Source organism: Aureobasidium namibiae, assembly GCF_000721765.1.
Source record: "Aureobasidium namibiae CBS 147.97 unplaced genomic scaffold scaffold_3, whole genome shotgun sequence".
In the NCBI taxonomy this organism is placed as follows: Eukaryota; Fungi; Ascomycota; class Dothideomycetes; order Dothideales; family Saccotheciaceae; genus Aureobasidium; species Aureobasidium namibiae.
In genome coordinates this window covers 610404-624748 of record NW_013581206.1, presented here as the reverse complement: position 1 = coordinate 624748, position 14345 = coordinate 610404, and the positions used below count along the sequence as shown (strand labels likewise).

Sequence of the window (14345 nt, the reverse complement as noted above, 5' to 3'; positions counted from 1 at the left end):
CGCTACCATAACGAACTCCCAAGAAGTCGCCGAAGAATCTAATGTCCTCTTTCCTGGCCTCGCACCTTCCCAATGCATATATACCGCAATCCTTTGCGTACGTAAAAGTTCGCGATAAGGGAAAAAATGTTCGCGGGACGCTATACGAAGTCCATACCAAATTTCCACCGTGCGCCTCCACCAAGCTTCATTGGGCACTCCGCCAAGATACATATAAGGCCATACATGGCTCTGGCACAAGCTTTTATAGTAGCCTAGACCGCTCAAGCATCAAAGAGGCACAGTCGAATGCTCTATATCAACAAGTCACCAATCAACCCAGAATTTGGCTTTTCACTTCATACCTCACCATCTCTTATACTTACCGCAAACCCAACCAATCTCGCAAGCATCAAATACGTACAACATGATGAACACAACCACAGCCAACACTACCATTTCAACATGCCCCGACTTCTTGGAAAACCCATCCAACATGACCGACTCCAGTTTCTGCGCCTTGGGGTCCTGTGGCAACAATACAGCCATCATGCACATGTGCTGCAATGGCGCTGATGTAGTGCCTTATTACTACGACTCTGGGTTTCCTGGCGCTCACAACGAGACTTCTGGGTATGCGACTTGGTGTCATGTTGACAATCAGGCGGCGGTTCAGGCTTGGGAAAGTTGTGTGGATTCGTATCATGGGTTTGCTGGTATGTGTAATATCGCTAGTGAGAAGAGTGGTGCTGGGAGGTTGGAGAAGGAAGTTGGTGGTGTGATGGGGTTGATGGGATTGGTTGTTTTGTTGCATGCGCTGTTTTGAGAGTGTCGAGGCAGTCTCAAGGGAGTGAGGAGCATAATGCAAGATTTCGGAAATGGTTGACTTGTGTTTTTCGATGTTCTGATGTTGGCTGGACGGGGCGGGCATTCTCGTGTCCTTCAGGCATAAGGACTCGCCTTCATTGCTGGAAGTTATCAGAAATCTCCAAACATGATGGAAGTTGGGATGGAGGGTGTTGCAACGCTATACAAGCGTCTGACAGAACATCGGGGCGATGGAAGAGCTGTACCGAGGAACAGTGGCGAAGGGAAGCTTCAGAGAAATCTGGCAAGAGCATTGGAGCAAAGAGAGATACCCAACATAAAAAGACAAACAGCGAAGCAGCGCTTATTACGTGCTTCGCTTGCGAGACCACCACCATCCTTGATCCTCTGCTGAAGCGTCTTTTAGTAGCCATCCCTGAAATTCCTCGTTCCACTCGTGCGTCAGCTCAAACTCCAATTGCTTCTGACAACTCATAGCAACGGCTCTAGAACCAGCAAATAGTGAATGATGTGTACTGGCTCGCTCGTCACTTCGAGCGCTCATCGCAGTGTAGTTGCTGCCGAAAACTTCCGACAATACTTCGTGTAGCATCGCATCTTCTGTGGACTCTCCGAGCATGATCAACTCGGAAACTTCGACTGGATATTTGCTAAATTCAGCATCATGATACCGCTCATCGACAGCACGAATCATGCGTTGCAGCGCATGTACCAGATCCTCGCGCTTCCCAGGAAAGTCAACGTCTGCTGCTAGAGTCGTGTTATGATACTCTCTGAGCACTTCCGTAACACCGCATTCCTCTTCTACCAAGAATGATGATACGCCAGCTCGGCTATAATCGAGGGCCAGATAGATTTGCGGCGGGTCATCTGGCCCTCTCTGATTGGGCGTCTTGTAGATGTCAGGATAACATTGTCCTTCGAGACCATATACGCCTGTTATGGCGAGTGATGCAGTCCTTGTACCTTTGTAGCTCAAGCCAAGAGATGCGACAGCAGTTCTCAAAGCGTTTTCGAATTGACTCCCTCGTAGGACCAAGAAAGAACTGCTGATGCCGACAGCGGCCAGAGGCTCTTCCACACGAGCTTCTGTAGCTGCCTTTAAGCCTTTGAGCATCCATGTGATAGCGCCGGCATCGGGATCCACAGGTTCTGTAGCAGTCCAGAATGGTAGGTGGTCCTGGAGAGACACGAACCCAAGTGACCCTCTGGTTAGTTCTGTAGACAACATCGACGTGTCAGACAGAACATTTACCGAGCGCATTACCTGCTTGTACGCGGCTCCTCCCTCGAGCTTGACGACATCGACTGCTGTACCATTTGCGTACCAGATGCTTGCTGTGCTACAAGACGATGTGTCAGTGTTTGGCACGAATCGCGAGATTCAGTTTCACTTACCCATAGTCAAAAGCGAGATTGAATCCCACACCATATGAAGCGACACTGCTACTGCATACCAGAGAGCACAAGCAAGAGAAAATGATGAGCAAAGTGTATATAATCGGTTGTTTCATGGCGCCACCACTGTTTTGTGTTCCTGCGCGCAGATTTAGCGGTTAGCGAGAGCAGTAGCAACAGCTGATCGTCGTAGAATTGGTGATCACACTGCGTGGTAAAGTCGGACTTGAACCGAGAGTGTGATGTGTCCTAACAGGAGAGAGTTTCTTTTCACGTCAGGATTAGGCCACCTGTTCCTTGAGTCAGGTGTTGTATCCTGCGCGCGAGATGAACGTCGAAGCAACGGAGATGCGTCCACATAAGCAGAAGGACGCGGATGCACGCAAACATATGGACAGCGGTTCGAGCTCTGCAAAGTACACAAGTGAGAAGGAGCATGTGCTCATCTACAAGTCTTCTGGGCTTTGTCATAGAAATAGCGACAGACATGCATCGGGTTCTGGCCACAAGCCATAGAGTTCCCGTCAACCCGAGAGTCTTCTCGCCTTGATCCCAGTGAACGTTGACGCTGTCACCTGTGATTCTCAAGGAGCCATACCTGGTCTGATATAAATCAGTATGCCGCGATTCTCGGAGTAGTCGTGCAGAACTTACCGAAGCACTGATGATACCAATGTGTTGCTCGAAGTCGACCATGTCAATTGCCTTCTGCTTCCACGGCTTCTTGGGCTTGAAGAGCTTATAGAAGACATCCTCATGGGTCACGATACCAGTGTAGTCCCACCTGGTTTTCCTTGCTTGCAGCTTGGCTGCCACTTCATCTGTTTCTTGATCTCTTTGGAACACACATCTCTGGTCTTACTTGCGCGTTCGGCGATTTTCTCTTCAGTCCATACCTCACCGAAGCTCGCGCTGCTGCCTCCTTGCTGAAGTGTCGACAGCTGGTTTTGCAGATCGAGAGCATGTTTAGCGAGCTCATCGTGCGAAAGCGCGAGCAAAGACTCTAATGTGTGTGATGCTGGTGCTGGGGCTGGTCAAACGACATCAGAACGAACATCGCGTGAAATAACGAGTATGTCATGTCATATCTCACCTCTCTTGGTGACACGCGCACGCTTTGGGGCAGCAGCTGGAGAGAAGTCGGAATTGTCTTCCGATCCAGACGCTTGTCGTCGCGAGCCCGGCCTGCAGCCTTTTCGTCAGCAAAATGTGTTGAACGTCGTGTGGAAGGTGTTCTTACGCTTAGGAGGCATTATGGTCACGATTTCGAGATTGTTCGAAAAGGAGAAGAAGACACTCAGGTATAACGTATATGCAAGGTTTTAGATAGCAACCACGAACCTCACGCCGGACGTGTTCCACTTTAGGAAAGCTCTGACCACGCATGGTATACCATAGGGTATACCTGGGTATAACCTTCCTCGAACAATCACTCCGCAAATTACATCTCCAAACAGTTTTACAATCAAGGTTGACATATGATCGGTAAGCTCAGAATTTTGCAGAACGATCTGCCACATGATTCGTGATATGTCCATACATTGTTCGGACGCTGCGCAGATTTTCTTCAGCTCTTGACGCCGAACGATCGATCAAGGAGTACTTCCGGTTTTAATGTTTAAGCAGCGCTTAAACATTAAAACACTGTTCGAACAATGTTCATGCTTAGTTACCCATTTTTTTCTACCAACAAGTCTAAGTATACTTTAGAAACAGTTTACCGTCGCCGGACCCTTCCAAACCAGAGTCTACACATTATTACATCTTTCCTCACACTTGGTATGTATTTCCCGCTCGCATACTGCTCGAATATGCTTCTGGTGTTACCGTCTGACCCCGCTTTATTTTCGTTTGAAGCAAAATTTTCATCCACCGATTCGCTCTTTATCAAACAAACTCGACATCAACAACAATGAGTGCCGAAAAGTGTGAAGTCTGCCTCGAGGAGAAGCCCAAGCTCGTTACCTGTGGTCGTTGTGGTAATCGCAAATACTGCGGTAGGTACTCTCGAAACGACCACGTCGCCAGAAGGCCGAGCTGACTCAACCACAGGTGCCGCTTGCCAAAGAAAGGACTGGTCCACCCACAAGCACTCATGCCAGCCCAAGAAACAGCCTTCATGGATCCTCAAGATCACCATCCCTGATTCCAGAGAGCCTCAGATTTGGCGCACTCTGGTCTGCCCTGACAACGCCACCTTTCAGGAGCTGCACTACGCCATCCAGATCGCCTTTGGCTGGGCCGCCGCACACAGCTATGACTTCGTTGCTCGCGATCCCACTGCCGAAGAGCGTCCTGTGGAGGATATCATGGCTCTGATCCAGCGTCGCATGGTCCAAGACAATGACGAGCAGAGAGACTTTGGTCCTCGTCAGAACTTCATTCGCATTGTCAACCCCAACGACCATAAGATGATTGACTCAATGCACTCTTATGACCGCAAGCATTCTCAGACCCCTGAGAAGAAGGCAGACAAGGTCTACGTCGGCGAGCAGTTCAACAAGAAGGAGTGGAAGAACGCAGAGTGGGAGTACATGTACGATTTCGGCGACAACTGGGGTCACGAGATTGAGATCATTGGACGCGGCAACGTTGACGATGCTTTCAAGTGCACTGATGGTAACGGTCACGGTATCGCTGAGGACGCTGGAAGTATGCCTGGCTGGGAAGAGCTGAAGAATGCTTACAGAGCTGCAAAGCCGAATGATGAGCAGAAGGAGAAGATGCATTGGTATGAGAACATGGCCAGTAACTTTGACCCTGAGGGCTTGAAAGGAAGAGAGAGCTATGTCGATCTGAGCGTTATCAACTCGTTGCTCAAGAGTAGTATGGATTGCATGGACTAGCCTCTCATTGGCCTACTTTGGTTCAGCAGACGTCTCTCTGCATTTTTATAGTGGTATACTGACCGTCATTGGAAGATGGGATATGTTACATCTGCCTCATCTCATCTCTCGTGCTGCTGTATGCATATACAACTGTAAAGATTCACGTTGTCAGATCGTGCCCTTGAAGTGTGCTTGAAGCGCGTTCGATGAGTCTCTCACGCATCCTTCGTGGTCGCGAAGCGAAATAGTCACTACCTACTGCTTCTCATAGTTCTTTGTCGGTGAGGCACGAGGTGATGGAGTAGTGCTTTCAGTCGAAGGAAGAGCGATGAGCAGCAGGTCTGGTAGGGTTACGAGGGCGGGCCGGCTGGTCGATGTCGTCGCGCTCGCCAAAGCAGAGGCGGAAGAACTCTTTGACTTGCTGCCACATCTTAATAATGTTGTTGTAATGGTTGCGTGGAGTGGTGTAGGAAGGAGTGACGAGAAGGAGCTAGTGTTCTGAATGTGTTTCTGTTTGTGTACGTCGAACGAACCTCAGTGACGGTCAATAAGGTGCCCGATGTTCGACGGTACTGTCGCCGGCGATTGATAGTGAACGACCATCCCGCATGCTATTGTGAGGTGGGATTGTCGTTGTGCAGTGCAAACGGACACTCGTCGGGAACTGCACAAGAGATGCTCCTTCACCCACTCTCTGGTCCTAGAAAGGAGTGAGACCGGGTACCATCGACGTCGAACATTGACGACGATCCCGTGCGGTCGGGCCCCAACGATTGGTATATGACCTCTTTCACAGAGCTTTATGCTCTTCTCTTTTCCTCCTTCCACGCGACATCTCATCGGCATCACCACCACCACCACTCCAGAACAACCATCTCTTCCTCTCCAGCATCAACGTACGTCCATCGGATGACTCCCTGAATGCAGCATACTCACAGACCCGAGCAGTATCATGCTGTCCAACAGGATCATGCGTCGTATCGACGACTTCACCACCGAGGTCTTCGAGGCCGCCTTCGAGCGCACTCAGGGGGTCGCTGCCGTCCTCTGGCAAGCCCTTGTCGAGGACGATTTCGGTGCCGGCGGTCAGGCCCTTCGCGCCGAGATCGCCGAAGAAATCGGAGACAAGGTCGCTGCCGAGGGTGAGCGCGTCCTTGACAACACGCATGAACTCAAGGCTCACATGATCGAGATAATCCTCTCCAAGATCAACCACAAGGTTGAAGAAGGATTCACCATTCCCCTCCGCGCCTGGGCCTCCCGCAGGGAGTAGGATAGGGGTTACATTGAGTCCTGATGGGAGGCATGGATAGAACCCTCTCTCTGACGGCCGTTTGGCCCCTTCGACGATTGATCACCTACCTCCTGAACAATTGGTTATCTACCTTTGGTTGATACGGTTGGCCTACGGCTGCGCTTTGGGTCACTATTTGCATAGCATCACATCACAATGCACAAAGCTTTCTGACCAGCCATACATCGATTCCAGTGACTCCTGTTGTTCCAAAGTGACCAGACTTGCGGGGTGAAGTGACCAGAGCAGGTGATAGTACTGTTTCGGCATGCGACGTGTCAGTCAAAAACAGGCGGTAGAGAGGCAACGTCCTTTGGGTGACCGAGACTTTGCTACTGAGGCAGCGTGTGACAGACCATGAGGGAGTAGAGAGCTGGACGGAGTGCGTGCCGACTTCTTCTTCCTTCAGTGCTGTAGGCCGTTGTAGCTAAAGAAATGCACCGTCGACTTCAGATAAGAGATGTGGCCAGAGAGAGCTGAGAGAGCCATTGCTCTCTATAAATTTTATTTTGTTTCTGTCATGTATCTTGCGTTTGTATAGCTCAAATCTTACTCTAGTGTTTTGTAGAAAGAGAGTGATGTGACAGATTTGAGCAGAGGTTAAAATTCTTCTGATAACCACGGTTTGGAGCAGAACATAGGTCTTGCAGTAGTCGATGTTACGTTGTACTCCGATCTGGAATATCATTGCTAGCAACCGGTTCCAATGGTTCAGATAGACGATAGGGCTGTTCAACGGCTCCGATACCAAGTTTTTGTAGGCAGAAGATGCTGTTGAAAGCGATCCGGTCGTCTCCACCTACATTTTTCTCGGTCTCCTCCCTCTCCACAGCAGTTGACTGGCGTTTCTTCGGCCCTCCATATGTTCGGAAAGCGACAGCACACCGTCGGCAACTAGCCGCTCGGGTCGATATGAAGTCCCCGGTGTTGAGGCCATCGGCCGCGGAGAGCGTGGAGAGAAGCTGTCAACCAAAGCCTTGTTCTTCGGTCGTCCTGCGAAGCTCCTCGGAGCACCCAGGGCGCACGTTTATGAAGGCATTTCGCACGCACAGAGAGCAATATAAAAGAATTGGCTAACGGGAGAGGGGACAACAAGCGAGGTGCCTTCGTCTTATTGAACCGCTGAAAAGCACAGGTGTTGGTTGAGGATGCAGGTGTCAGGAAAGCGTTAGCTCGAGTGCGGGATAGAAGAATGACGTTGGCGGCTTTTTTGTTTGTGGGCAGCAGCAGCAGCTATCGAGTCCCACATGTGAAAGTAGGCAAGACGGGAGTGTCGATGGGCGATCGCCGAGATCATCAGGTACCGAGTAACAGCTGCAGCAAACTTCTGCCACGCGCGCCTGCACTTTCTTCCTCTGTGTACATACAGCCTCTCCTTGTTGCTCCTGCCTGTTCGTCCTCGAGACAGTCAACAATTGGCGTGCTTGCTGTCATTCGCTCCTAATTCCTCCCAACCCAACACCATCACTTTCGCTGCTTGCTCGAGTCTCGACACTCGTCAACTCCCATCCATCATCTTGCATTCATCACCCTCAGCTATTCACTAGCACCATCCATCGACTCCCATCTTATACCTTTCAACTTACGACTACGCAATCGCTACGCCTGCCTTGCTCATCATTACCTAATCTGCCGCAACAATGGCCCCGACTCTACAACAGACGCAGTCCATCTACCTTCTACCTCTCAGAGACGATGGCTCACCCGACGTAGCCGGCGAGTACATCTACCTGCCACCACCTAGCGATCCTGCCTACAAGATCCGCTTCGTCATTGAGGGCACCAGCTCCGTCTGCCGTGAAGGCAGCCTCTGGGTCAACATCCCGGCCAAGGGCCAGAAGTTCGTACGCAAGAACTACACCGAGTACAGGTAAGTCGACCCCGACGCCCCTCAACGCCCTCATCACTGACCATCTATGCAGACTGACTCCCGACTTCAACCGCAACATTGAGATTGACATCGAGATCCCTCATGCCGGTCCCTTCTCCTACTACATCACCTACACTCCTCTACCCAAGCTCACGACAGGCAAGAGCGATGTTCCCGAGGCCACAAAGACAAAGGTCTGGTACCTTGATGTCAGCCCTCACTTGACGGTCCAAGATTCGACCTTGCCGCTCAAGAGTCTGTCCATCATCTCATGTCTGTCCAAGTTCATGGGTGACTTTTCCAGCGACTGGGACAAGCACTTGCATGGCATGAGCGAGAGAGGTTACAACATGGTTCACTTCACTCCGCTTATGATGCGTGGTGACTCAAATTCGCCTTACAGCATTTACGACCAGCTCACCTTCGACAAGCAGGTCTTTGCCAATGGCGAGAAAGACATCGAGACGTTGATCACCAAGATGGAGAAGAACTACGGCCTTCTGAGTCTCACTGACGTTGTCTGGAACCACACTGCAAACAACAGCAAGTGGTTGGAAGAGCACCCCGAAGCCGGTTACAACATGAAGACAGCCCCTTGGTTGCAAGCCGCCTTCGAGTTGGACACCGCCCTCCTCAACTACGGATCTGAGCTCGAGAAGCGCGGTCTACCCACTCAGATCAACAACGAACAAGAACTCCTCCGTGTCATGCAGCCTCTGAAGGTGGAGGTTGTCAACGCCATCAAGCTCTGGGAGTTCTACGTTATCGATGTCAAGCGTGACGCTCAGGCTGCCGTTTCGGCATGGATGGAGAACCAGGTTGAATTTCCTGAGAAGACTCCTGATCTTGTCGGTACCGATAGCTGGTCCTCAAAGCAAAAGACCGAGTGGCTCAAGGAATACGCTCTGTCCGGTACTGAGCACCTTGGTGAGAGATTCCACCGCAGGATCAACCCTCAGCATGCTGCTGTGCTTCTTCAATCGCTCTTCGGCAAGTACGACACAAAGACTGGCAGCACCAGGGACGAGCGTAGCGCCATGGGTGCCATGACCCACTTCTTGGACGAACTCAACGCACCCTTCTACGAAGAATTCAACCACGACACCACTACCATTTTGGAGCAGGTTTACGGTCGCACAAAGTACATGCGCATTGAAGGCGGTCCCATGACAGGCAAACCCATCGACAAGGACCACCCCTTGGTCGAATCCTACTTCACCAGACTTCCTGCCAACGAGACGACAAAGAAGCACGAGGCTGGCGAGCTGGCCTTGGCCAACAATGGCTGGGTCTGGGCCGCCAACGTGCTCATCGACAACGCTGGTCCCAACTCCAAGGCTTACCTCCGCAGAGAGCTTATCCCTTGGGGCGATTGCGTCAAGCTGCGCTATGGAGCTAACCCTGAGGACAGTCCTTTCTTGTGGAACTTCATGGCCGAGTACACCCGCCTTATGGCCAAGCACTTCCACGGTTTCCGCATCGATAACTGCCATTCCACTCCTCTTCACCTTGCCGAGTACATGCTTGACGCTGCAAGAAGTGTTCGACCTAACCTGGTGGTCATGGCTGAGCTTTTCTCTGGCGACGAGAAGATGGACTATGTCTACGTTGAGCGCCTTGGTCTATCTTGCTTGATCCGCGAGGCTATGCAATGTTGGGGCACTGCAGAGATCAGCAAGCTTGTTCACGAGAACTGCGGCCGCCCTATTGGCAGCTTCGAACTTGACGAGATCTCCGATGCACAGAAGCGCAACTCTGGTACTGAGCCCGCTCCTTCTGTTAAGGAGGTTGTTCACAAGATCCGCCCTGCTACCGTTCACGCTCTGCTCATGGACTGCACTCACGACAACGAGTTGCCTGCTCAGCGCAGAGACGCCAGAGACACCCTTTCCAACTCCGCTCTGGTGGCCATGTGCGCCGCCTCTATCGGCAGTGTCTTTGGTTACGACGAGGTCTACCCTCAGTTGATTGAGCTCGTCCACGAGACTCGTCAATACAGCTCACCTTACTCTTCGATGTCGAATCTCAAGGTTGGAGAAGGTCCTGGCATTGGCAACGTCAAGCGCCTCCTGAACCAACTTCACACCATCATGGGCAAGGACCACTACGATGAGACCCACGTTCATCACGAGGGTGAGTACATCACCGTCCACCGTATGCACCCCAAGTCGCGCAAGGGTTACTACTTGATTGCTCACACCGCATTCCCCGGTTACGGCAACGGCAATGCCGGCTTCCAGCCCGTACACCTTACTGGATCTAAGGCCTCCCTTCTGGGCGCCTGGAACCTTGAGGTCGACCAAAGCCACGAGGCCAAGCAAGCTGCTATCAATGACAAGGTTCTGAGAGGTCTCAACGCACACACCAAGGACATCCGTGGTGTCAAGATCGAGAACCAGGGCGACAGTGCCATCATCACCATCCCGGAGAAGTTCCCTCCAGGCAGTATTGCAGTCTTCGAGACTTGGATTCCTAGCGCAGAGCACTCTGAGGGCCTTGACAAGTACGTTACATCCGGCGCCAGAGACGCTTTCAAGGAGTGTGATCTCAACGACTTGAACGCTGTTCTCTATCGCGCCGACGCCGAGGAGAAGGCCACTTCCAACGGCTCTGATGGCGTCTACAACATTCCCGGTCTTAGTCCGCTGGTCTACTGTGGTCTCCAGGGCTGGTGGAGCATCTTGAGAGATGTCATCAAAGACAACAACCTTGGTCACCCCATCTGTGACCATCTGAGACAGGGTCAGTGGGCTCTTGACTTCATCGTCAACCGTCTGGAGAGACTTGTCTCTCGAGATGGCTATACTCGCCTGTCTGCACCTGCCGACTGGCTCAAGGATCGTTTCGAAGCCATTCGCAAGCTCCCTAGCTTCCTGCTGCCTCGTTACTTCGCACTTGTCATCCAGACTGCATACAAGGCCTCGACGGAACGTGCAATCGAGCAAATGAGTTCCAACATTCGCCAAGGACAGCGCTTCCTCAAGAGTATGGCTCTTGTCAGCGTTCAATGCGAGGGCTTCATGAAGAACGCCTCCCTGTGGCCCGACAAGCTCGTCCCTTCTCTGGCAGCTGGCCTGCCTCACTTCGCCCAGGACTGGGCAAGATGCTGGGGACGTGATGTCTTCATCTCTCTTCGTGGTCTTTTGCTTGCTACTGGTCGTTTCGAGGACGCCAAGGAGCACATCAAGGCTTTTGCCAGTGTGGTCAAGCACGGAATGATCCCTAACCTTCTCGGCTCAGGAAAGATTCCCAGATACAACTCTCGCGACTCTGTGTGGTTCTTCTTGCAAAACATCCAAGACTACTGCAACATGGTCCCCAATGGCCGCGATATCCTGAAGGAGAAAGTCGCCAGACGCTTCCTGCCTTACGACGACACTTGGTTCTCGTGGGAGGACTCTCGCGCATACTCTCAGACTTCGACCATCGAGGACGTCGTTCAGGAGTGTCTCCAGCGCCACGCTACTGGCATGCACTTCCGCGAAGCCAACGCTGGACCCGGCATCGACGATCAGATGAAGGATGCTGGTTTCAACATCGACATCGAGACTGACTGGAACACTGGTATCATATTCGGAGGCAACGAGTGGAACTGCGGTACCTGGATGGACAAGATGGGCTCTAGTGACCACGCTGGCAACAAGGGTGTCCCTGGTACTTCCCGTGATGGTGCTCCTGTCGAGATCACTGGTCTCCTCTACAGCTGTCTCAAGTGGGTTGATGGTCTCAACAAGAACAGCCAATTCAAGTACTCGGGCGTCAGCATCAAGGGTGACAAGGTCATCACTTTCAAGGAGTGGGCACAAAAGATCCGCGACAACTTCGAGCACTGCTACTACGTGCCCGCTGATGCTGCCCAGGACTCCAAGTACGATGTTAACAGCAAGGTCGTCAACCGCCGTGGCATCTACAAGGACGTGTACAAGTGCAACAAGGAGTACCGCGATTACCAGCTCCGTCCCAACTTCCCCATCGCCATGACAGTTGCACCTGATCTCTTCGACCCCAAGCACGCACTGGGAGCTCTGATCATCGCCGATGAGGCTCTCCTTGGTCCTCAGGGTATGGCCACTCTGGACCCCTCGGACATGGAGTACCGCCCCAACTACATCAACAGCGATGACTCCAACGACTTCCACACTTCCAGAGGACGCAACTACCACCAAGGTCCTGAATGGGTCTGGCCTCGTGGTTTCTTCTTGCGTGCACTGCTGAAGTTCGACTTGATGCGCCGCGAGACAAAGGAGGCCAAGGTCGAGGCTTTCCAGCAGGTCACCACCAGACTTGCAGGCTGCAGACACATGATTCACGACTCTCCTTGGGCTGGACTTACTGAGCTCACCAACGAGAAGGGATCCATGTGCCACGACTCGGTAAGTGATTACTCATATGACGTGCAAAAGACAAGGAAGACTAACATGATTGACAGTGCCCCACTCAAGCTTGGTCTGCTAGTTGCCTGATCGACTTGTACCAGGATGCCAGCGAGTACAACGCCTTGTAAACTGGTATACTGGCAGAAGCAGGAGCGTTTATGCATGGCAATTGCAACACGTTAAAAAAGATGGGAAAAGGCGCAGGAGGACGGCTGATAAAGCAACGGCAACGGTCACCTAATTGTTTATACCGATACCCTAGATACAGATGAGAATGTTGATGCACTCATAACCTATGACAGTTGCAAGAAAGATTTCAACGGTGATGCAGTCTCTACGATAGTTGACGTGCTGTGCATGTGTGCCCGATAACTGAGCGAGAGATGACCCAAAGACCCTAGCAAGGTTACTCAACCCATGCGGCCGGTACTGGGGCTCGACGCATGTGGCGGTGAAAGAGTTGTCGAAGTTTGCAAAGAGCATGTCAGCCTATGGAGGAGGCTGCGAACACCAAGCTTCCCAGCTTGCATGATTCCATAGACCTTGCGAGATGACGATTTGTAGGATGCAACCAGGGATTGCTGCAAGTTGCAAGATCAGAGAGGAAAAAAGTAACGAGACGTTTCGGAGGGATCAGCGTATGAGTATTCGACACGCGTCACTTGCGACCATGAACGCGACATTGAATCTGTAACACGAAGAACCGGGATGAGCGACTGTCAAACATCAGGGCAAATTTCTCTGCGCAGAGGGCTCGGTGGTCGCGAGAGTTTTGTCGCTTCCGAAGGCTGGGAACGCCTTTTTCGGATCGACGGACCGAACCGCTGGGTGGGCTCCGTGCGGGCCTTCAAGCTTCCGCTTTCATGCCAAGGAATTGACATCGTCGTCTTGAAGTGAAGCTGCCAGCGATCATCTCCAGATCACATATCGAAACGACTCAAGCAACGACTAGATACCACGAACGCAACAAACTCCCTACCGACTGACACTTCGACCCAATCTTGTTGCTAGCAAAAGAAGTGAAAAGAGCAAGGACACAACCACAACCATGAGCGCATCACCCACCAACAACGGCAGCGCCGCCGCAGCAGCAGCAGCACCCACATCCGTCAACGAAGCGCGCGACCCCTCCGGCTTCCTCAGCGAAATCATCGGCGCACCCGTCACCGTCAAGCTAAACTCTGGAGTCGTCTACAGAGGTGTGTTTCGCCCCTGGTCCCGCCTTTGCGACTGCTTTGCGCATGGAGGAAAAGAGATGAAGGATGATAAGAGATGAGGGAATGTTATGCTGACGAGAAGGGAATACGAACAGGTGAATTGCAGTCGGTTGATGGATACATGAACATTGCGCTTGAGCAAACGAATGAGATTGTGGATGGCAAGGTCAGGAGGAACTATGGAGATGCGTTTGTGAGAGGAAACAACGGTATGTGACTCTGCCTGATCAGAAACATAGAGGAAGATGCTGACGTTGGTGTTGCTGCAGTCATGTACATCTCCGCCGACTCATAGATTGAGAATGGAAGAAACGGACATGGACAAACGCATGGGACTCGAAGGATGGGGTAAGATCGTACAACGTATCTTCGGTGGAGTGGTGGTCATCAAGACTACGAAGAGGGCAGCTCGAAACCGTGACGATCCAGTCTGAAGCAGGCGGGGATCAAATCATACCCCCGAACATGGTTGGAAGAAGCAGCCAGAAACCAGCAGCGATATGCTTGAGGCTTGTGCCTTCCACTCCATATCCATACCACATACGACTATTAATG

General features: G+C 51.9%; 5 protein-coding genes across 5 annotated transcripts; 4 read left to right on the top strand and 1 right to left on the bottom strand.

Moving 5' to 3' along the window:
- Positions 1-1582: 1582 nt before the first annotated feature.
- On the bottom strand, positions 1583-2315 carry M436DRAFT_25101 (uncharacterized protein; the record flags this gene model as incomplete). Its single annotated transcript, XM_013574505.1, has 2 exons — positions 1583-2150; positions 2206-2315. Coding segments are annotated over 2 exons (678 nt in total), but the record flags the coding sequence as incomplete, so codon positions are not given.
- Positions 2316-4117: 1802 nt separating this feature from the next.
- M436DRAFT_40168 (uncharacterized protein) lies at positions 4118-5051 on the top strand (the record flags this gene model as incomplete). The annotated part of the gene is made up of 2 exons (XM_013574685.1): positions 4118-4202; positions 4258-5051. 2 exons carry the CDS (start codon positions 4118-4120, stop codon positions 5049-5051), a joined length of 879 nt encoding a protein of 292 aa, XP_013430139.1.
- Positions 5052-6003: 952 nt separating this feature from the next.
- On the top strand, positions 6004-6306 carry M436DRAFT_79255 (uncharacterized protein; the record flags this gene model as incomplete). The annotated part of the gene is made up of 1 exon (XM_013575028.1): positions 6004-6306. The coding sequence occupies one exon, from the start codon at positions 6004-6006 to the stop codon at positions 6304-6306; it is 303 nt and encodes a 100-aa protein (XP_013430482.1).
- Positions 6307-7967: 1661 nt separating this feature from the next.
- Positions 7968-12701, top strand: M436DRAFT_79254 (uncharacterized protein; the record flags this gene model as incomplete). Its single annotated transcript, XM_013575027.1, has 3 exons — positions 7968-8197; positions 8250-12570; positions 12627-12701. 3 exons carry the CDS (start codon positions 7968-7970, stop codon positions 12699-12701), a joined length of 4626 nt encoding a protein of 1541 aa, XP_013430481.1.
- Positions 12702-13621: 920 nt separating this feature from the next.
- Positions 13622-14085, top strand: M436DRAFT_79253 (Sm-like ribonucleoprotein; the record flags this gene model as incomplete). The annotated part of the gene is made up of 3 exons (XM_013575026.1): positions 13622-13772; positions 13886-13999; positions 14060-14085. The coding sequence occupies 3 exons, from the start codon at positions 13622-13624 to the stop codon at positions 14083-14085; spliced, it is 291 nt and encodes a 96-aa protein (XP_013430480.1).
- Between the last annotated feature and the right edge of the window lie 260 nt (positions 14086-14345).